Genomic DNA, 23,549 nt, shown 5'->3' with positions numbered 1-23,549 from the left:
ACAAGGCATTAAACTATCTGTTGATTTAATAACTATTAAAATGAGTAATTTTCTACTGCAGCTCATAACGGTGCTGTGAAACATACTTCTACTGTTAGTGTAACGTTCCAAGATAGCTGTTGTTAATAATTCTTTTTATTACAGTAGGGTTAGCAATCACATTTGATATCTGAGTTGCATGTCATAATCACATTGCCATGATGACCCATACAGCTAAAAGTTTACAGGGTGAATATGCAGGCAGAAGAATGCAGGCAAGCAGAGAAGGGCTCAGGGAAGACCACAACACAAAAAATCATGCAAAAAGGACTGGACTGCATCTCTCTTGACTTACACACCAGTGCTTTTGCTACCCATTTACCTCACGTGTCACAACTAAATTATGACTTCTATATAGAAGGCACTCCACTCAGCACCTCTTCTAATGCTGAAAAAATTAGATATTGAAGTATAAAACATAAGCAAACAAAAGATGTAGCAATCCCCCATAGAAAAAATATCATATCTGAGTGAAAATAAAGAAAAACAGTTGTATTAATAAAGCTTTAATCTTATTAAACTTCCAAAGCAATCGTGTGAATGGAATGATGAACAGGCATGGGACGTCTCAGTGCTAGGAACAGCAACTACACTAACGTTAACTTCTACCACAGGGAGCTACTTACTCAAATTGATCCTCCTGTCTAATGACAAAGTTTTCCTTTTGCTTCAGCATCATGGCATCAGAAACAGCCAAACAAATGTGCCTTATCCAGAGGGACTCTCTCTGAAGGAAATCGCAGAGAACGCTGGCATGGTGCAGCTCAAACGGAACATGATCACAGAATCACAGAATCATTAGGGTTGGAAAAGCCCTCCAGGATCATCTGGTCCAACCATCCCCCTACCACCAATGTCACCCACCAAACCATGTCCCCAAGCACCACGTCCAACCTTGCCTTGAACACCCCCAGGGACGGTGACCCCACCACCTCCCTGGGCAACCCGTCCCAATGCCTGACCGCTCTTGCTGAGAAGAAATGTCTCCTCATTTCCAACCCGAACCTCCCCTGGCACAACTTGAGGCCATTCCCTCTTGTCCTATCCCTGGTTACCTGTGAGCAGAGGCCGACCCCCAGCTCCCCACCCCTTCCTTTCAGGCAGTTGCAGAGAGCAATAAGGCCTGCCCTGAGCCTCCTCTTCTCCAGCCCAAACCCCCCCAGGTCCCTCAGCCGCTCCTCACAGGACTTGTGTCCCAGGCCCTTCCCCAGCTTCGGAGCCCTTCTCTGGACACGCTCCAGGGCCTCGATGTCCTTCTGGTAGCGAGGGGCCCAAAGCTGAACCCGGCACTCGGGGTGCGGCCTCACCAGAGCAGAGCCCAGGGGGACGAGCACCTCCCTGGTCCTATGCTCAATAGCCACACAGATCTAACTTTGCAAACATAAACCAGGCATAAATCAGTCAGGTTCCTTTTCCCAAATCTTGCCTTTCATATCAGAAGACAACGTGAGAACCAGCTAGAAGTTGTGATCATTCCCTTCGTATGTGTTTCTTCACTCACCTTTGGTCAAGCTTGCTGCTGTAGCTGTCTGATTCAAATCCTTCTGAGATGTGTTGCCTGTTTTTTCTCTTAAAATCTTTCATCAGCTGTTCATAAAGAAAAGCAGAGCTCCCGTCAGCTTTCTGAACCACTGCTATTGTATTTTTGAGGCTACAAGCAACAAATGAGTCACCATCACTAAAAATTGAGAGAGGAAGAACAAAAGAGCTCACTTGTTTCCCACACAGAAGTTTCTGGCAGACTTGGTTTACTTTTTAGGTAAATTTTTTCGTATATGTCAAGTGAACATGTCTGACAGCAGGTTGAGAAGGCTGCTTGGCAGGTGTATGTGTATATCGGTGAGGTGATTTATACTCAGATAAACAGCTTACCTACAATTAAACCCTAATGCATGAACTGCTTTGGCTAGGCCAAAGCACTGCTTTGGCACCGAGTAAAAAAGCAATGAGTAGTGTGAGCCCTCCTGCCCATAACCCAGCTCCATGAAGAACAAAATCAAAACTGGGCATGAGCCAGGCTGAAAAAGTTTTCACAGGGTTTAAGTGTTCGGCTAAAAGCAAGACCGTGCTAAAACACTGCTGGGCTCCAAGTTCTAAGCCCAGCAAAATACAAATGCGTATTTAAATATATTTCCGTGCTACGTGAGACAATACAGACCCTTTTCACTTTCTTTCCAGCCTCGAAACCAGATTTGTACAAAAATACTAACTCGAGCCTCTCTAAATCCCAGTGGCAATTTATTTGCTGGTTTTGTTCCATGGCACTTTACAGTCAGAGAAAGAGAAGCAGCAGTGATAGCAACTGGAATTCAGCATCGTATCTTTCCAAGCTCAGCAGAATGCTGCATTTTATTTTTAGATGGTTGTTTTTCCCAGAAGCACCCACAGGTAAAAATGACAACACAAAAATGATTGTTTTTGTTGATCTGTGGCGCTGTGCATAATAAACAGAAGCAGCAAATTCAGTCCAAATGTTATTTTGGAGACTGTTGTTTCAAATACACTTGAAATCTAATCGTCTTATCTCAGGGTCTTTTACCATTTTCTCAGCATTTACAATTCTTAGAAATATGTTTCTATGTTATCTTACACTATTAAGTAAAGTATGATTGAATATGAGCAACTAAAAAAAGCACACAGTGATGTCCTTCAGGACAGCTATACATTTCTCTCAGGCAGAACTTTATTTTTTTTAATATTAAGCTATTAGTTCAAACTGATGCCACCCTTGCAGGAGTAGCAAGCTACCTGAGAAGAAACAGAAAAAGGGATACAAAGAGCACTGTAGGATTACCACAAACACAACTGAAAAAAAATATCATTAGCAAACAGACTTATGATGCTATGTGAGTAGGCATGCTACCTACATTTATATGCATCTATGGCCTAAGCCAGGTGCAAACTAGTGACTGTGAGAGCAAGTGATTCTGGAGAAAGTGCTTGGGATTTAGTAGGTAATTAGGTAATTGCCAGTGAGGAGAAATGTAACCCTAAGGCTTGGCTTGTTTCTGCAGACCTGCAGTTTGGAAAAACAGTTTGAAAGTTTTCAATCGGGTGCAACACACATCGTAAGATAATAAGCATTCAGCTGTACCATGTCATTTCATCCCTGTTCAATATAGGACTATACTTTAATGCAACTAGTTGGACTCTGGCAAAAGCTTCAAACCAGTGGAAAGCAAGACAAGGCAAACAAAAGATGAAGGAGTGCACGGTGTGCGATTTTTGTAGGCAAATTTTGGGTTTTGATTTTGTTTATCACTTCACTATCACGGACAGGGCTAACACCAATGCTGAAGAAAGCAAAGTTTAGGGTGGTTTTGTACCACATAACCTAGAAGTCACTCATATATAGCTGCCACGCTTCTCAAACTTCAGACAGGTGAGGCTTCAAATAAGAGAGTTCCCAAGGAAACATCTGCTTTAACCAGAATTCAACTTTAAATGGAATTTCCACAGCTATTTAGAAATGAAAATCCACAGGACAGAATCGTTTGCAAGTATGTCAGTTGTGTGGACATGCCATATAGCTGGATGCCAATGAAGCGATGTTGTCTGAAACAGGATCGATGGGTCCCAACCTGTACGTTCCCATGTTATCCACAGACGGCTAGGAGCTGTCGCTAAGAAGGCGTGCCTTTCATTTGGCTCACACCTGAAACAAAACCTAAGCGAAATAAAAACACATTGCTGTGAAAGTAAAAGGATCTCTGAACCTTTTACAGCCATGCTGAGATTAATATAATTAATAAGTAATCAACGTTACTTCAAGAGAAGATTGCATTCCTCTTGGAAAAAAATGTTGTGTTACTGATTTCAGATCTACGTATTAACCTTCCACCACAAATACACATTTATGATGGGGCATCCTGGCTCTGCATACACTTCAGCAAAGCTAAATTCAGCTGCTGTGCGAAGGCATATTTCAGAACATCTATGAAAATGCTGATTGCTTTTTCCCACCCCTAAACCATTTGTGGCAATTTTAGGTGAAATCCCTTAAAGTGATGGATGAGTGAGATGCAGACAGATGTAATAATTTTCAATTTCCATAGTAAGTATTTGTTCCCTCTCACTTTAAATGCAGATTATCACGCAAAATAACACACACCCCTCTTGAGAAATGGTCAGCAGCAACTCCCTGAAATGCAGATTAGTTTAACAGAAGTTTCCATATAAGCACAGGCACTGATGTGACAGACATCCTAAATATAACTAAAAAGGAAATTTTATGCACCGCTTAAGAATGCAGCATTCAACTAGAAGAGGATTTGGTCTCATTGCATTCCAGAAAAATCCAATCTTGCAAGAAGTCGTGACATCCTCACTATCTCTAGTCAGTAGGTATTTCATCCGAATATCCACACTTAAGTGTAGGATCTAGGGAAAAAAAATAAAGAAACAGCAATGGGCTTAAAAAAAAAAAGAGTCTTTAAAAAATGTGGAGCTTTTTTTCTCTGCATTTATCTTCTTGTTAATTTTAGTTTTTAGCCTTTTGGATTATGCTCACTACCTTGACTTCAAAACCAGGAAAGTTAGATCCTTCTATTTCAAAATGAAACCTGAAAGACATAATCACTTGAACTCAGGGTCTGGGTCTTAGGCGAAAAGGAGAAATATTGTAGAACCTGTAAGAAAGTCATGAGCCCTGGCAGCATCAGTGAATTTAAGGGTCTTTTGTCATCAGCGCCTGCCTTCATGTCCTCATTTAATTACAAATAATCCATTTTTGCTCCAGCCCTATTCACAATTATCTTTTAAAATCGCAAATCCATATGCAGTACTGCAGTAATACAGGTGTATTTCTACAGCAAAATATCTATTTTTATATAATGTCAAAAATTATGTCAGATTATATCAGAATAGTGATTTTAGGTATATGAGTTTGTATATATCTTGTTGCATCAAGAGATAATGAAGACAAAGTGAGGGTGGGTTTGAAGATTCTTTTCTCACCTAATCAGTCAAATAACATTGCTTGTTGTATTTTCAGGGAAAAAGGGCTTCCCAACAAATCACAGAATCACAGAATTGAAAGGGTTGGAAGGGACCTCGAAAGATCATCGCGTCCAACCCCCCTGCCAAAGCAGGTTCCTTAGAGCAGGCTGCCCAGGTAGGCGTCCAGAAGGGCCTTGAATATCTCCAGAGAAGGGATAGCACGATGAGAAAACAAAAAGTAGTAGTACTCATCCAAACATTCAGTCCAGTGGCTGGGCCTACTCACTGTAATACACCCACATCAGTGAATTAAATGAGCCTGGGACCTGTCTGCCCCTGAGGCCAGGACCTCCAGTGTCCATTTTATTGAAGCCTCCCCAAGACACTGAAAGCACACAAACTGCCTAGTGGGGATGGCCCTCCTGATCTCCCAAACCATGCCCCAGAGCATTTTTGGAACTGCTCTTTGGCCCAGGCTCAAACTGTGGTGCTCAGGAACATCCGCGAAGCTGGTTTTGGCAGCACTTTAAAGTACCCATACGTTTTTCACGCTTTGAATTGTGCCAATAGCCTCGCTGGGTCCTTACAGTCAGCCAGCACAGGCATATGCCATGGCATTTCTTGCCCCAATAACTCTTGGAGATTGCTCAAAGCTCACAGTCACCAAACAGCTCCGCCGATGTCATCATCCCTGGCTCTTTCCCGCCGCCTACCATCCCTGTAGCAGCCTGGGTTTTCAGCTGCTTGTGAAAAGCAACTGGAAAGGGGTCACGTCCCAAACCTACAACTGTTTTATAAGAAAAGCTGTGACAAAGCTGTGCTCAGGTTTGCCAGGGCCTCTGCTCAAGGTTTTTTTGTTGTTGTTGTTCGGAGGCTCTCTGACTACTTCTAGCTGCTCTAACAGTTTCCAGGGAGGTTTTAAATGTCAAGGGAAAGCTACTGATTTGGGGAGAAACCAACCGAACCGCAACAGAGAACACAGGGGCACGTGAATTCCCTGCTATATAGTTAGCTGAACTTGTTTATTGACATTAAAGTGGCTGGAAGCGCCTGCCAACATCTTCCTGAATAATAATGCCTGATTTCACCCCTGCAAAATCCATCCAAGAATTCGTGACTTGTTCATACCCCGAGTGACTCAGTCTCCCATAGGAAAAGGAAGCAGATCGGGGAATTTTAGGAAGGAAGGGAACAGACCATATACAGAGCTAAGAACAGTTAACTGCATAACATCTACAGAAATAGCAGAAAATACAGGGCTTGAGAAGGAACATAAGAAGACACACAAACAAGAAAATACAAGTAGTGGTACGCGTGGAAAGGAAAAGGGGAGAAAAGGATGTGGAGTGACTCTGAAATGGAGAGTAAACAGAGTATAAGAGAAAAGGGAAGCTACAAACATCCTGGTACAGAGCAGGCAGGAGCAGAAGGGAAATCTGGTACGTGGAGGAGAGGACAGAGAAGACACAAAGAGGACCTGGAATCAGATGCAGAGCCAGCCATGGCACAGGGAAGAAGAAACAGATGAGCCAAACTCCTTCAGTTTACAGAAACCGAGTGATAAATTTTAAAACGAATTTTTAAAAGATATTCCAGATATGAGCATGCACTTTTACAAATGACAAACTTAAGGGCTTGCACCTGGATCTAGAAGATCCTTATTCTCACCTACCGGTGACAAGGACACGAAATAAAACTGCGGTAGGTGCACACCAAAGCTGTTGCTTGGAATGACACTGCCATCTGGTGGTCACAGAAAAACACCCTTTTAGTACACCAGGAGGGTGCAACTGCTTGGGGTTGGTCCAGCAGGTAGCTGTGGCTTGTTTGACCCCTTATTCAAGCAACTGTCTGAGGCTCCGAAGCAGTCTGGCAATAATTTGGATGTTCTCTGGCAACCTGCAAGAGTAGGCACAATGCACAGGCTTCACTATGCAAGTAGAGGAAGTAGCACAATACTAAATCCTCAGATTATTCCCAAATAAAATGTAAAGCTATTAGACCCCAGATTACTGAAGTAGGAGGTTATAGGATAGTGACAACAGAGGTCAGAGGTTATTGTGATGGTGGCATCCCTAACAAACAGAAGCTGGAATTAATACAGCGGTTACAGGTGTAGGACATAAAGTTATAGAAAACCAAGCTTCACTAATCCAGCTCTGCACTGAACGTGTTCTCCACAATTGCATATCAGGAGCATAAGGAAAGTGGCACTTCAAACCTGCAGGGGGAAGTTTCGACACAGGCTGGGGCAGTACGTGATTTTCAGATGTTGATATTACTCAGTATTTTTAGCACAATCACTTTTCAGGCCTTGAGAATTAACAAATGTTCCTTCAACCATCACCTCTTAGCAGTGAGCCCTGTTGCCTAAAGCAGGAGCTCCCACCTACAAAATGACAACTTCATTATTTTGATCCTTACTTCTAGCAGGACATGCCTTAATTTCTTCCAAAATCTACCCATGAAGGGTATAACTGTTTTGTTTTGGTTTGGTTTGGTTTTCTTCTTCTATATTGCAGTTTTAGGATACCGAAGGCTGCTACTGAGAAAATCAACTGCTTTTCCATGAAGTTGCTTCAGGACTTATGTAAGGTTATTGCAGTCATTACATCTCCTGCCTTGCCTCACATTTCTTGACATCTAATCTTGTAAAAACAATAAAGGCCAAATATTAACTACTCCACCGTTTATTCATTTCCTTTCTTTACGTTATCACTGTTCAACTGTTGGGTTTTGTTTTGTTTCCCTACTGTTAAAAACATCCCTATTTCTCACAGCCAAATGATCCCCTTGGAAGCTGAGCCTCCTAAATGCTCCTCTATCCCCAAACGTCGTAAGACCAGATGTCTCAATGGTCCTACATTTCTGAAAACAAGGAAGAGTTAGTTCATCATGTCACGCCCTCTAAGAGAAACGATTCTGTATTTTGCAACTTCGATTTCTACGGTAGACTGACCTTCAACTAAAAGTAAGGGTTCGCTTTCGTTGCTTGGAAGCAATATATTTGTGTATTATTTTCTTGCAAGAAAGGCAATCGTGCAGATCTTGATCGGTCAAAAGTCATTGCTACAAGGTCTGATAAGTTATCATCTCTGGTGCCACCTCGTGGTACGAATACAGGATCCTAGAAATACTTTACAGTTGCCTCTTTTGGCAGGTGTGCTTAACTGCAGTACGCAGAGGCAATTGCTGTCAGCACTGCTTCAGTTTTACAGTTCACAAAAGCAAGATTTCGCCAGATCCTAGAACTGCAACACCAGTGACAGAGAGGTGGAAAAGGAGAAAAATGCACTTTTATTCTTTCCACGTGGCGAAAATTGAAGTTGTATGTTAAAGGACACATGCTACAACCGTTTGTGCGCTTGGAGCCCCCCCAGATATTTCTCTCTCTCCACTGCAAAACATTCACAGAAAGGGGAACAACCACTCCCAGCCACACAACTGTGAATTATCACCACGGGTAGAGATTGAAGGAAAGCTCAGCCCTAGCCTCAGAGCAACAGGACGCACTTATGCCAATTACCTCACAGTGGGCTCTTCCTTCTCAGTCACTAGAAACGAAAACATATTGTAATGGAGGAACTCTCAGTTTCTCCGGGCCATCTGAGGCCATTCGAGGCCTGCCCTGAAAGTCAACCTTGCCACCTCCTGCAGCATGAGGACGACGCCTATTTTGAGCTTTACTTCTACTGGAGACGCCCACGTATTGCCTCCAGTCTCCTTCTGGCACCCCGTCAAAGGTTCTTCTCCCAGAAAGCAGCAGAGAAGGAGGAAACTGCATTAACCCAACCATTAAGGCTGGTCTTTTCCAACCTTCCTGATTCTTTGCTGGACTTGGTGCTTAGGGACATGGTTTAGTGGGTGATAGTGGTGGTAGGGGGACGGTTGGACCAGATGATCTTGGAGGGCTTTTCCAACCTTAATGAGGAGCGGCTGAGGGACCTGGGGGGGTTTGGGCTGGAGAAGAGGAGGCTCAGGGCAGACTTTATTGCTCTCTGCAACTGCCTGAAAGGAACGGGTGGGGAGCTGGGGGTCGGCCTCTGCTCACAGGTAACCAGTGATGGGACCAGAGGGAACGGCCTCAAGTTGTGCCAGGGGAGGTTTGGGTTGGAAATGAGGAGACATTTCTTCTCAGCAAGAGCGGTCAGGCGTTGGGACGGGTTGCCCAGGGAGGTGGTGGAGTCCCCGTCCCTGGGGGTGTTCAAGGCGAGGTTGGACGTGGTGCTTGGGGACATGGTTTGGTGGGTGACATTGGTGGTAGGGGGATGGTTGGACCAGATGATCCTGGAGGGCTTTTCCAACCTTAATGACTCTTATTCTAACACACCTGCCACACGCACACCTGCGGCTCACACACAGCTCCCAAGGATATATGGAACCACATTAACCACCCCCCCAACCCTGCCAGAGACCACCACCAGCCCTCAACACCCCTCCCTCCACCGCCCCCCCCTCCCCCCCCAACGACCACCGGACACATTTGCATTTTTTATTTTCCTTTATTACAAACACCGAGGGGGCCAAGCCTGGTCAGGAAAACTTGTACAAGAGGTAGAAGCGACCAGGAGCTCGACCGAGCCCGGTGCCCCCCTCAGCGTCCACAGCCGCAGCCCGCGCGCGGGAACGCGCCCCGCACGCGCCCCCCCCTGCCCCGTTTTGCCCTCCCCCCCCCCCCGCGCAGCCGGGCTTGCCGCGCATGCGCGGTGCCGCCGCCGGCCGCGCAGCGCCCGGCCGTGAGGCGAGGGCACCGGGAGCCGCCGCTCCTCGCCGCGCCGTGTGGGAAGGGATCTTTTTTATTTATTTATTTTTATTTTTTTTAACCGCTTTTCGCCTCTCCGCGCTCCCCCTAAACCGTGTGAGGGCTGCGAGGGGGTAATGGGCTCGATAATTTTTTCCTCGGGGGCCGGTAGAGAGGGGTTTGCCCCTGCTCGTCCTCGTTGTCCCCCTCCTGTCCCGCCTCGCCTGAGGGGGCCCCGCAGGCCCGAGGGGGGTTCGTGCCTTCCTCAGCGGCTGGGGGGTGTCCAGGGCCAGAACCGCCTCCCTCAGCCTGCACCCCTTCACCCAGCCTCCTGTCAGGCTGAGGGGGAACCTGCCACCTGGCAGGCTGTGGGCAGGTTGGAAAAGAAGCAGCCTCCTCCCCCCTCAGGGGCTGAGCGCTTCCATCTTCCCTCCCTTTCCCTCTTTCTTTTCTCCTCGTAGGTGGTGGTGGTGGTGGTGGTGGGGCTGGAGCGGAGCCAGCGCTTCCCTTCTGAGTCCTGCCGCCCTGTGAAACTCTCCTCTCCGTCTCGCCATGGCCATCGGTGGCATCTGGCCGTCGCTGCTGCTGATGGCAGGCATCGTGGCGGCGGTGGGATTGTGCAGGAGCCTGGTTCGCCGCCGCCTGCACGCCCACCCACACCTCTGCTCCTTCCTCCTGGAGGCTTTCAGCACCTTCCAGGTGTGTGCGTGCACTAACGAGCTCTGCCTGCTCGGCAACGTGGAGCCCAAGCCTCACACGGTGCTCACGCTCACCTACGGTTTCACCGTCCTGCACGGCTCGACGCTGACCGGCAGCACGTGCAATCCCTGCGGCGTCTTGCAGCCCCTGTGGGGCGGTGGGACCTCGCTCAAGGCGGGTGGGCTGAAGATCGGGGCTCAGTTTGTGGCCGCCGTGCTCGCCAGAGTTTTTATGCACTTCGTCTGGAGGCTGGGGATTGCAGAGGCACATCCTGGAGCGCTCTCGCAGGGCTGCGGCAACCCCATGCAGACTACGGAGGTGCAGGCTTTTTGCATAGAACTGCTGTTCTCGGTCGTTTTCCAGCTGACCATCCTACAAGTGGAAACTGTTAAGCCCGGCTACCGAGTCCATTTGATTGCTCTTCTCATCACCATGCTCGTTTATGCAGGTTAGTCCTTTTTTCTCCGTTACTGCAATCGAGTTGTAACTTAAGAATTGTGAGAAGCAAAAATATTTTTCTTTAAAAAGTCTCGTAGAAAAGTATTTGGTCCTACAAACACAGAGTTCATTTGGAGTCTGTATAAAGTTTGCCTGGTTAGATTCTATTGCAGGTGTGGGGTTAAGAATGAAGTGAGCTGTGCATTTGAAACAACGTTAAATCTACAAGTGAATATGGTTAAGAGGCACCGGAACACTTTGAAAATATCTCAGTGAAGGATTGTTTCATAATGCAGTTTGCTCCAGAGTGAGAGATTTCATGCAGTGTGTGCCACAAAGTGCTCTGATTTCCGAGAGGCGTTGCGAGACAGCACGGCTGCCTGCATCAGGAAGAAACCCTGATTGTGCAGACCTGCGGGATGGATGTTCTGCATTTAAATGCATAATGCATATCAGTGCAGTTTGTTCTGGTTAACTGTTAAATCTGTGCGTCAGAAGCAGGAAGGGATATTTGTGGAATGCATGCAGGATGATCAAATAGTGTCGCATGATTCGAAGTACTCGTGAAACCACATGTTTTCTTTAAAAAAAAAAAAAAAAGGTGCTTTTTATATCAGGGCATCTCCAGATCTCCTGTCTCTTTAATCCCTCCCTGTTGACCTGTCCTTGCTTTTGTCTCTGGGTCACCTCTGGCCTCCCAGAGCTGGGACAGTCACCTGCACAGCCTCCCTGGGTGGCTGGGAAGGAAGAGCTGCAGAGAGGCAGCGTGAACGTTTGTGCTGGCTCCTGGTGCTCCTTGTGCTCCCCAGCGAGGTGCCAGAGTTGTGTCACTTGAGGGCCGCTTGACAGGGAGCGGCTTGTCCTGGGAAGGAGCCTCTGGACTTTGGGGTGCAGGGAGTTGAGGGAGAGGTGGTCACGGAGCTCCTTGCCCCAGCTCGTGCTGCAGCTTCCACCACGGACGAAGTCATCCAGGGAATGATTTCTGAGCGGAGATCGCTGTTGTACCTGCAGGTATCCGCAGTGGTACTGAGCTCTTGTCCAAAAGGCCGAGCTGTATTATGCTCCCTGACACAGCAGGATGAAAATACTGCCAAATTTTCAGATGCGTTAATGAAAAAAGCCTCGCTCATTACATTTAGCTGAAATCATAATAGCTGATTTTACTCCACCGATGATTTCAGTAATTAGCAATTGGAACCACTTTCTAAAATTAATCTTTGAAGGCAGAAGCGAGGTGTCGCCGCGTTTTAGCACACTAGGTGTATTTGTGAGCGGGTTGGGGAAAGTGTAGCCAAAGATCACGGTACCTCTTCTACAAGCCAGGAAACCTGGATTGCTGATTCCTAGCATTCCCTTGCTGCTTAACAAATATTCCTGTAAAATAATAACGTGTCACGCTGCCTTTCCCTTAGCTAGTTCATGCAGGGAATTCGTGCCCGGTGCTCCTGGCCAGGCCATCTCTTTCTAGCAGGGGAAGGCTGCCTACCGAGTCGGCTTCTTGTCGTAAACTTGGACTTGTTGTGACAATCCAGAGCAGTCAGTCCGCGTATATTTCTAGGAAACACCAAACCTGCAGTGCCCAGGCCTGTTTCCCAGGCAGTTTGTGCTGTATCGTGTGCAGAACGCCCTGTGCAACCTGGATGTTTTTCTTTGCACTGTATCTGAATCTAAAATCAAGGCTGTTTTAAAAAAAAAAAAAAAAAGCATTCCAGGGAGCAGATCTGGAACGTAGTTTTATCCTCTCCTCAGTGGAAAATGTACTAATTCTTTCTTGTTCGCCCTGCTCCACGCTTCCTAGGGTCTGCACTCCTTGGCGTACGCTCGGGTCGCAAAGGGAAGGTGAGAATGCCATCCTGCCCCTGCAGCAGGCACAAGCCTGATAGTTACTGCGGAGGTCGAAGCCTCTTTAAGTAGCAGAGGGCGTAAGAGCCAAGATGCCTGCCCCCGAGGGGTCCCACCACATGTGGGAGCAGGCTGCTGCTGTGAGCACCTTTCTGTGGTGAGGTGAGAGGCGTGGAACAGATCCTTACAGATCGTGGAACAGATCCATCGCGGAATGATGCATTCACCCCAGATGCGTTCCCTGCCTGTGCTGGGAGAAGCATTGCCTTTTCCCACTTTGAGCACGCAGAAGGAAAAGTGAACACCTTCCAAACCGGTCATTAGGGTAGCTGGTGTACAGGGTTTGAAGACCGGCAGATGCTTAATGTACCTGGGCCAGTCATTCTCAGGAAATCCCCTGCACCTCTTCGTTAACTCTTTATGAAGAACTTGAGCGCTTCTTTAAAAGGGATGGATCTTTCTTGCTCACCCAGCACCGAAGGGCTAGGAAGCCAGCACCAGATGTAGGGGAACTGGTAACACCCCTACTTTATCCTACAAAAATATCAAAGTTTAGAATATTGTGTGAATGTCGCTGTTTCAATCTTTAGTTTGAAAGATTGTGTTTTGGCTAGACACTCCGAAAGGTGCATTCGGTTAGAAAATAAAGTCCCTGCTAATGGTTTCTTTGCACACTGATTGTGCCTCCAGAACCTGAGTTTGTTACAGTCGTGAATGAATCAGAAATGTTAGAAAATACATCTCAAACACAGTATCTCACATTTCAGCCCATCAGTTAGCTTCTGCTGTATGTTTAAAAGCTATATCCCACAAGAGGAATGATCCCTGAAAAGGGACTCTAAGGAGTATCTCATACTCGTATTAAATTTGGTTTGGATAGAATGTTAAAGTTTAGCCATATCTCTGTGTCTTACACCCATCTAAATTTATTGATACACATGCAGGGCTAGAAAACATTAAAATGTTCTTTTTTTTCCTTTTCACTGAGTTAGCGTGATGGGAAAAAAAGTAGGTGTTGGTAGGTCACTGTGTGTGCCCATGAAAGTTATTTAGGTAAAGCGTGCAACTTACTCCAACAAATAACATCAGGTTATGTAGTAAGTCTTTTCAAAATTACAGGCTGTTCCTTTAGCATTTCTTTTACTTTTTTAGGTTAAAATATTCACTTTTTTTTTTTTTAATTCTGTCTTACACTGGCCAAATTTTTATAATAGCAGATACTGTACAAAAGAGAAAGAAACAAAACCTCCAGTACTGCATTCATTTTGTTTCTTCCACTAAAAATGAGAAAGAGAAGGTTATGCCTATAAATATTAAAGGAATGATTCAGAAGCTAAGGATGCAGACCATACATATGTTGGTAAAGAACATTCAGATACTTCCTTTGAGAAAATATTTATAAGGGGAAGAAAAAAATCCACTTTCTGAGAGCTTTTTATTTACAGGCAATATTACAGTGAATTGTGTAAAATTGGCAAGCTATTTCTGAGCTTAACATATCGAGGTAAAAATGACATGCATATTTTTAATTCTACATTCCTCCCTATTTTTTTTCTTTTAGTAATCTTAGAAGTTAAAGTTACTTTCTTAGTCATTATGCAGAGCACTCACTACTTCACATTTTCAGGTTTTCATGCGTGCAGCATCAAAGATACTACACTTCTTTTTGCCGTCAAATGTTTTATTCATTCTAGTACACAGACTCTCTGAGGTGCAGCTTTGTGTTTCCTGTGACGCTCTACCATTCTTTCACATTTTAAATGTAGTATGCTACCAAAGGACGTTTTAATCTAACAAATATTTTTAAATAAGATAGTACGAGTGCCCTTGTCCCCTGTGGTTTATAGTCCAGCAGTTCCTAGTACTGAAGAAGTAGCAGTTAAAACTATATCTTATGTTTAGTATCTGTTCAGAAACAGCATCTGCCTCCTGAGAGTGAAATTCTGCTCTTCAATGTGTGTTTGTGGATACGAAAGCAGGAGCTGTGAATCTGTAAACAGATTAAAGCAAAGTAAATTATGTTAGATGGCCTTCCTGGCCACGGTGGAACTCGTTCGTGTGTTAATGTGCAAAGTAAGACTTCACAGTAAGTAGGAGTTGCTGTTGTCAAATCAGAGTAAACTGAATAGGTCAGCAAAGATTAAAACCTTTCCAAGCTGTAATAGCGGTAAAAGAAATGATGAGGAGTATAGAGAGAGAGAAATACAGAGGAGAAGGAGAAAGACCTTACTAAAACTTCTGGTAAATGATTGCTTTCATGACAAACGAGGATTAACAGCAGCATGGTGTTTGTACAAAGGGCAAGGTCAAAGCTCATGCCGGCTTATTTGGCCTAGGAAAATCACGAATAAGTTTTAAGAAACTAAATAGATACAGTTACATACTGTGATGCAGGAATAAATTAACAGATAGAACAAATACAGGGCAGTTAGCAAGTAATAGTACCAAATAGAGAACTTTTTAATGAGCAGTGCTTTTTCAGCAGGATTGCATCTCGGACCAAATCGTGTCAGAATTAAAAATACTTAGCCTCCCAGCTCATCTCAGGATAATTATAACTTAGTCCCCAAAATGTAATATGTTTGGATCTCATTTAGGGATTGTTGAGGCAAGTTCATTTACACCTAAAGCTGGAGGGAAGATGTTCAGCTTCTTTAAACTTCTTTTAAGAGAATGAGAGGGGTTTGCTTTTATTTTCTTCAAATAACATAGAATGAATGTGAAGGCTTTTCCCCAGGTGTTGTCCTGAGATAACCCTAGCGTTCAATAAATCCATGTGATAACGTTAGTGTTCTATTCAAAAACACACAAGTCAGCTTAGCAAGAACAGCACTTGGCAGTTTTCTTGATTATCTTGCATATGTGTTACGTGAGACAAGGGGATATAATAAAAGCTCGGTATTTGTTTGCTAACATTTGTGTAATTTCTGCCCTAAAACCATGATGCAAGACAGATTATAGTTTTGTCAGCAGAAACATTTAACACGAGCCAAACCCGTATCTTTACACAATATCTGTGATAAAGAGATAAAGGAAGCTGTAGCCTATACTTTGGGTATTTTAAAATATATTTTAGAAAACTGTTAATAAGCTAAACATGTGTCATCTGTTTAAAAAAGAAAAAAGCTGTGCAGAACTGTTCATCTGTCCAAATGGCTTCTGCTAATGCATTTTATTGCAGGGCATGCGTTTCCTGCAGTGGTGTGTAGGTGTGTTTTAGTATTGCATTTAAAGTAGGTATTAAGCAAGATGGTGTAATTTCATACTGTTTACATTTTGTTTCAGGTGGAAATCTCACGGGAGCAATATTTAACCCAGCGTTGGCTTTTTCATTACATCCAAAATGTTTCTATGACAATTTTTTGATTTATTCACTAGTCTATTGGATAGCACCATCCTTAGGTAAGTTCTTAATACTTTATATATTTAAGAAAATGTTACTTAGTACATGGTTCAAAAATCAAGAAGCAGATATTCTTTATTTGATAGTCTACTTGTCTTCTGGTTCAAATAAAATCCATAAGATACTTAATTATATGTGTAGAAATCATTCAGAGTCAGGGTTTCCTTCTGCAAGTGCAAGCTGTGTATTTTAAACTTAGTTAATGCTTTATGTCGAGCACCTGTAACAGTCTGTTTTGTGAATCAAGCATTTAATACTGAGTTTTAAACACCAGTTTTATTCTCAAAATAACATACACTGTTTTGATCGGTTTAAAGAAACAACCATGTTAGGATATAACTGTTTAGTTTATGTGTCATGGTCAAAGTCTAAGTACTTCTGGGATGCTTTGAGTGCTATAATGCAGCAAGAGACAGGACAGCACAATTCTAAATGGAAAATAGGGAGGGTTAACTAGTTAGTTATGAACCAACAGTTGTTTACTCTGGAACATGATCCTTTTGGGGCTGCCTGCTGTTTCAGATTTTATGCCTCAGTATTAAAATCCGCCTTGAGATGTGCTGCATGTCCTTACACTGACCAAGGGCCCACTTGCAAATTACAGCAGAGTGTTAAAAAGGAGAAGAGGCTACCTGAAAGTAAACATTCGCCTGATAAGCTTCAAAGAGAAACAAGTTGTTTAGCATGCAGTTTCTGTCTTGCTTTGTGACAGTATACAGGAATATGGGGCTGATTAAATTATATATATGTACACATACACATAAATAATAATAATCAGGTATTAGAAAAATATGCTCAATTATTACTATTATAATATCACATCTTTTTCATCTCCATAGTGTCAAACTTTGCAGTTCCCATTCTGTGTTTTTCCCCCAGCCACTGTTGGAAACAATCTATCCTTAGGTTAAGAATAAGGAACACACATGTGAGTAACTGGAATTTTTCTAATTTAAATTCTGGTTCATCTAGTGCAAATGAAAACACTTCATGCCGTTGATTGTTTACAGTTACTCCCACCAAATCTTTAGCCTTCTGTTACATATAAAGAGGCAGTCAGCTAATCCCAAGTTCTTTCATGACTTAATCCACAACTGTGGTATTGGAAACAAGGTGAGTATGTGAAACAGATACAGGAAACAGCTCTTTGGTTATGGCAAATAACTTTTTTTTTTCCTTCTTTGTGCATTTTCTATTTGAAGTGACTTTCGGTCAGTCAAAAATGGAAAATTAATTTCAGTTAAAACTAAAAATTCTTATTTTGTTATTTTTTTTTTGTTAAAGTTTGTAAGTTTTGTTAAATTACACATCCAAACAGGATGACTAAATAGAGTAAGCTTGACAAAAGCATGTGCGCTGTTTCAATTAACAGCTAATGAAATGTCTTAGGTAAAGCTGATGGGCATCACCTGGTTCCTAATGAAATGTACAATATTCCTCATAATTCAAGTTTAGCTATCTGTTACTTTACCTTATTTCAGTTTGATATCCATCTTGAGATTGTCTGGGTTCTCAGTACTTGGCATTCTGAATTGTGAAACACCGTGTTCTACTTAATTAGCAAGATGCATCCTCCAGAACTGCTCTGCAGAAAGCATTCAGGTGATTTCGGCCTGAGTAAGAAAATCTACAGATGCTAATTCAAATGGAACCGTGCGTTGAAGAATTTAGGATGTGGTCAGGGAATAACGTTAAATTTCTATGAAGATTCATAAACACCAGTTTATCACTAGTCAACATATAGACAATACATATAGAATATACCAAACACTCTTTATATTTTACCAGGGGAAGGAACTTCAGACCAAGTAGTTGGGAAGATGTGAGTACTGGAGACAGATCGTTTTTTGTGCAGTGGCATTACTGTAGCCAAGCATTTCATTACAGATGTCAGGTCTGTGGATCACCTGAAGGGCAGAGTAGTCTATTGGTAACATGAATATCTCATAAAACAAGGGAACTTCATGAATACGTAGACCTTGTTTTATTATAAACCAAGAATTTTAAGGTGCCTGAGGTGGAAGTACAGAGGAGCTGAGTCTATTTGAAAACTGAGTTGATGAATACGTGAGTGCAGATCTACAAATCTAACATGTAATGTTAGACATGAGAAATTTAATCTAACATGAAATGACGTTTTTTCTGGCACGTTTTGCAAATAACAATATAAATTCTTCCACAAGTGGACTAAATTATGTAACGTCTAAGAAAATGGCCTGCTGTGATAAGAAAATTCTTGTGAAAAGAACCTCTAATATATAAACAGATGATGAGGGAAGGGATATTTTAAATGTAGTTGTAAAGACTACTTTCAGAATCCATGTGGCAGTAGAAATACTTCCAGACTTCCTAGAAACCCACAGAATCATAGTGATACGCTAATTTACGTCTCATTTTCCCAGCATCAGCATCTTAGATGGTTAAATTACTTTGTTCTTGTTTGGGGAAATTCTTTTAGGACTATTACTTAGGGTTTTTTGTGATGTGGTGTAATAACTACCATGTGCAGAAGCATGGACTAGCATACCATGAAGCTTCAAATTGCCTGTGCCACGTATAATACGATCTCATTTATGGCCACAGCAAATACCGTGAGGACTGGGAGACTGAGGCCGTTCAGTTTTAATGGATTCCCTGATCTAGCTGTAAGCCAATTCTTAACCATCACTTTAACAGTTTTAGAAAGTACTCTGGGAACAAGAGGAAGATTGATTATCATCTCACGAGAGGAGGAGGACGTGGAAGTTTTCTATTAGGATAAGCAAGTCCGCTAGTGTCTTACAGCCTCTTGTAATGTAATCTTGGAACTGTAGTAAAGAACTCATTTTTCAAAATGTTTTCTCTGAAGTTTCGGTGCACTAACATTAGTAACATTAAAACAGCTGATTCCTGAAGTGAATAGAAGTGTCAGCGAGTGTTTATGGCTTAGCTTAGGCAGGCCTAAATTCTTGTGAACACAGAGGCAGTGAGTACAGGTGGAACAAAGACAGTTTCTGTTTCATTGCCAAAGGAATTCATGTCACTTGTCCAGGCACGATCACGCCATTAGTAATGACTGTGACGGAGCTAATGCTTCTCTTTCAATACCAGGGAGATGGCAGCTACGAGTGGAAGAGTTGGTGGCAATATACTGGATGTGAGAGCAGTAAAACGAGTCTCTCTTAGCTGGACAGGTGCCAGCTTATCCTGCCAAGTTACTGACGCTACGAAAGGAGACTCAATGACCGTTTGTTTGGATCGGTGTTGCCAGAAAGATTACTACTGTTCCTTAAAAGAAAATGTTTTTTTCACCATCAGGTTAGAAAATAAATGCCACGAAAGCAGCAGATGTAAATGGAGGAGGTGAGCAAGGAACAAGGCTACAGGTGAAACTGTCACCTTTCTGCTCAGAGGACAGGATATTCAGGTTCAGTACATTTAAGCATGGAGCTTAATAAAGAAACAAGAATTGCAAGTCTGTTTGCAGTGAAGTGATCAGCACCTCAGGGACTATGAAGATCTGGTGGGATAGCGTGCACAAGCGGAGCACATTCCTGGACAGGGAAAGAGGGTGAGCTGTGCTCCGTGCTAAGGAGTTCCTTGGCCTTGGAGAACTCAGTAAAAAAAACAGCGATACGCCTGTTGAAGAGTCGCTAGATCTTGGGAGGGGAAATAATATTGGGGTGTTTTAATGGAGGGATGTTGCAGACCTCCTGGCCAAGAGGAGGTAGCAAAGGAGGGTTTCAACAAACATTGAGCAAACGTCCTGCTCCCAGACTCTTGTCTTCCAAGGGCTTTTCACCTATTCAGATATCACCTCAGAGGGCAAAACTCTCATGCTTTGAGCAACTGCAATCCAGGAAGTTCCTAGAAAACTCTCTAATGCAAATACTAACAGGCCAATGAGTGGTCCTGCTCCCAAACAGGGAAAAACCGGTGGTGAGTGTGGCCTCTTGGGCTGTAGTCCTTACAGTAGTTCAGTGGAAGACTTAGAAGGGTAAACAGCAGAGCTGTTTGGACTTTGGACTTCAGACCGAAGTTCTGCTTAGTTAGGGAATGAGTAGGTAGAATTCCCTGGGAAGCTGCCCCAAAGGGAGAAATATCCTGTGAAAAGATGATTTTTCCCAAAAGACTGCTGAGAGCTCAGCAACATTCTGACGTGCAGGAACAATCCCTCGTGCAGTTAAGACTGGGAATTTTGACAGAAAGCCTCTCCCTGAGAAAATGTAGTGATGGATGGCACGAAAAAGGCTCAATGTCTTTTTTTTCCTCATTCTTCCCAAGCAAAGCTTGCTCCCATACCTGCATGTGAAATAGAATATACCGTGTTTTTTTCAAGAGGAGAAAAAAATGTCTTAATCTCCTTTTTCTGTATTTAGGTGCCCTTCTTGTGAAGAACCTACAATCTCTAACTACCATTTTTTTGCTTTAGAATAACCTCTAATATTATAATGACCTTAAAAAACAAAACAAAACCCCACTATCCTAAAGCCATTTGTAATGCCTAATACCAACTGAAACAGACACTGCTAACCAACTCAGCCTTATCCCACCCACTGAGGAATTAAGGTTTGGTCACCGTCACCTGTTTGTCCTTCCTGCTAGGGAAACAGGAAGGTGCACACATCGGCTTCAGCTGGCCAAACTGCTCTGTCTTTGGCTTATACGTGTCAGAAATAAAACCTTCACTATCCAAAGAAACACTACGTTATCAGCTCGTAAGGATTACTTGTATGGTCCCCTGAAGATTTCTTTGTGCAAAAGTTTGTGTTTCCAGAAAATACCAGCTGTCTCTGCCCTTTCATCAGGAAATTCCATGCTGCAGCAACCCCCGCTGATGTTACTTTACAAATACTTCAACGTAACATTTATTTTCAACTGATGATGGAGAATTGTGTCCTTCTCAAGATACATTTAAATAAATGTTTGGGTTTTTTTTTGTCTTTTCAGGTACAATACTTGTGGCTTTTGTATGGAAATCCTTCCTCGGATACCCTGAGACGCCAACTTCTGAATTTTAGCAGTACTACGTTAAAAAACATTTTCAAGAAAGTTAAATTACAGCCACCTGCAGAACTGAAGCTTCCAGAAAGATGCTGACATCAGCTTACACACCACCTTTCAATTGTATTTTCAGATTTCATGTTTTGGAATATTTCACTTAAAGCTTTGTATTCAAAAACTTACTTTGTAATAGCGTATCAGGATGCTGAGAATAACCTGCCAACAGTTTCTGTTAAGCCATATGAATGTGAAGGACTGTTAGAACACGGAAACTTTGTCACTTTAGCCGTAAGTGCCGTTTGCTGACCTTAATTACCATGGCATATAAAACTAAGTTTAGATAAACACCCGGTCCTTTCAGGGTTTGATTTTACTGGATTCTTCCCGTAGACGGCTCCTGATGAAAATGAAGCTGAAGATTTCATTCTTATATTGATATCAAAATACTCCTACTTGCCATACGAGTACCATACCTCTGAGAGGAAGAGAGGCTGGCTGCTTTCTTTTCTACTCCCTAGAAGAATCGCCACAGCTTTATTCTAGAGGTAACCTACACCAAAAGTAAAAATCTGTAGGACCAGCAGTGTTTTAGTAATACCCAAGCGCAGGTAAGTAACCCCTCTCTTTCTTTCAGGAAGGCTTTGCCCCGTCCTCTCCCTGTAGTTTATTGAATGTTTATCTTGGTTGAGAAGAGTGTTAACAAAGTACTGTTACAATTCTGTAGACACGCAGGTAAAAGTGATTATAGAGGGGGGAAAAAAACCAACAACTTTATCCCAGCTTGCTGTCTTTTGCACGCAGTAGAACAGACACACTATATAGGGATGAGTCACGTGGGAACGTGATGCATAGTTGATTTTGTGATTTTATTTTTTTAGCCTATCAGATATTTTTCTTGAAATAAACGGATTTGCAATGTAATAAGGTAAAAGAGAGAAAAACATAGGAAAGCAACCTATCCAAATGGGCAAAAATATACCCATTATAGCCTTAGGTGAGGTGAAAAGCACCCGGAGGTACCAGTCCTCTCAAGTTCCCCTCTGGCATGAGGTTTCTTCTTCTGGATGCTTAATTTTTATGTGACAGTATACCAGAATATATTTTTCAAATTTACGATTAAATTCAGTTTTTCACTTTATAGTTACTAGATTTGAAAGGCAAGATGATTAACAAGTTACATAAATATTCCAGTACTAGGCCCCTCTACTCATTGGTTTTTTTGTTTGTTTAAACTGTATTCCCATTGCTGACCATCGAAGAGGAATAGGAAGAATCAAACAAGCTTTTTGCACACTAAAATTGTGATAGTTGCTGTTGCCACTGTCCTTTTTGCAAGACTTTGGGAAATAGTTTCATTTCCTACTTCTTGCAATAACTTTTTTTTCTCATTTTAATTTTCTAAGGTATGTTTAGATTTTATTGCGAAATGAAATCACTGTTTGCACATGCTTTCCATATAAAGGTCTTAATACGTAAGTGTGTTCAGTCATTAAAACAAAACAAAAAAACCTGCTAATACACCAAAGAGAACCAGAACTGCTGGGTTATCGTCATGCAGCAGCACTCTGATCCTGGTGCGAGTAGGCTTGCTGAAGGAAACGTATCGTGGTAAGACGCTTCAAGGCAAGGGCTACGCCCCACCACGCTGTGTGCCAGATAAAGTGTGATCCTTCAGCCATTTATTTATAACTCGGCCGCGGAGGGCAGCTGTAACAAGGAACAAAGCTGATGCATGCATGTGAACACCACATACTTGTACGTGTACTGCGTCTAAAGGAGCCGTGTCAGGAGGCTGCTACCTGTCACTGCCTTGCTTTACTGCTTTTTATCCATTTTAAGGTGATCCATACATTGTGTGTGGTGTTTTGTTTTATTTTCCCCTGGGGCTTGCGTTTCCTGGTATACACAAGCCCAGTTTTTAGCCTCATTTCTTACGGAAATGAGCCTTACGTAATGAATTAATCTGCACATCTCCTCTGAGCCTGTAAGGCCCCGAAGGTAAAGGTCTCAAACCTCGGAAAGAATAAAGATAAAAGGGAAAAGAGAAAGCAGAGAAACACCTACAAGAAGCCCAGTGTTGTTAGGTTAGGGACCCTACTTCCACATCATTTTTGAAGGACTGCAATCAAAGTCCATAAAGCACAGAGAGCAGCTCTGATTTCTGTATCTATGTTATTTATTTTGGCATAGCATACGCCTTAAAAGTTACATTTGCTATGTAACTGGGTAACTAATAAGCTGTCACTCAATTTCTAGTCACTGGATTTTTTTAAGTCACTGCTAAAAAACAAACAAGCCTTAAATTCCCTTAAGGGAAAACAAAAGCAAAGAAAAAAGGCTAAAGAATAGGAATTGAAAACTTTAACTTTTTTTTTTAGTAATACAGACAAAATATTTTTACGTTCAAAGTAATTAATGTTTATGAAAGGTTTCCCAAAACACAAATAGCTTCAATGTAAACTTTCA

The 23,549-nt window shown here is 42.8% G+C and overlaps 1 protein-coding gene across 3 annotated transcripts; it reads left to right on the top strand.

The window, feature by feature from the left end:
• The first annotated feature begins 9,662 nt into the window (after positions 1 to 9,662).
• AQP11 (aquaporin 11) lies at positions 9,663 to 22,558 on the top strand. 3 transcript variants are annotated; one of them, XR_013948018.1, is made up of 5 exons: positions 9,665 to 9,852; positions 10,180 to 10,865; positions 15,983 to 16,099; positions 21,030 to 21,371; positions 21,474 to 22,558. XR_013948018.1 is itself a non-coding variant. In XM_080583873.1 (4 exons), the coding sequence occupies exons 2-4, from the start codon at positions 10,271 to 10,273 to the stop codon at positions 21,098 to 21,100; spliced, it is 783 nt and encodes a 260-aa protein (XP_080439999.1). In that variant the 5' UTR covers positions 9,665 to 9,852; positions 10,180 to 10,270; the 3' UTR covers positions 21,101 to 22,558. The 3 variants fall into 3 exon arrangements, 2 of the variants coding, with proteins under 2 accessions (XP_080440000.1, XP_080439999.1); XM_080583873.1 differs by having other exon boundaries at positions 21,030 to 22,558; XM_080583874.1 differs by lacking the exons at positions 21,030 to 21,371; positions 21,474 to 22,558 and adding an exon at positions 19,398 to 20,724 and having other exon boundaries at positions 9,663 to 10,865.
• The last annotated feature ends 991 nt before the right edge of the window (positions 22,559 to 23,549 follow it).

Source organism: Anser brachyrhynchus, assembly GCF_964034855.1.
Source record: "Anser brachyrhynchus genome assembly, chromosome: 1".
Taxonomy (NCBI): domain Eukaryota; kingdom Metazoa; phylum Chordata; class Aves; order Anseriformes; family Anatidae; genus Anser; species Anser brachyrhynchus.
Note: the sequence above shows the minus strand (reverse complement) of the source record. Positions and strands in the feature narration are given on the sequence as shown.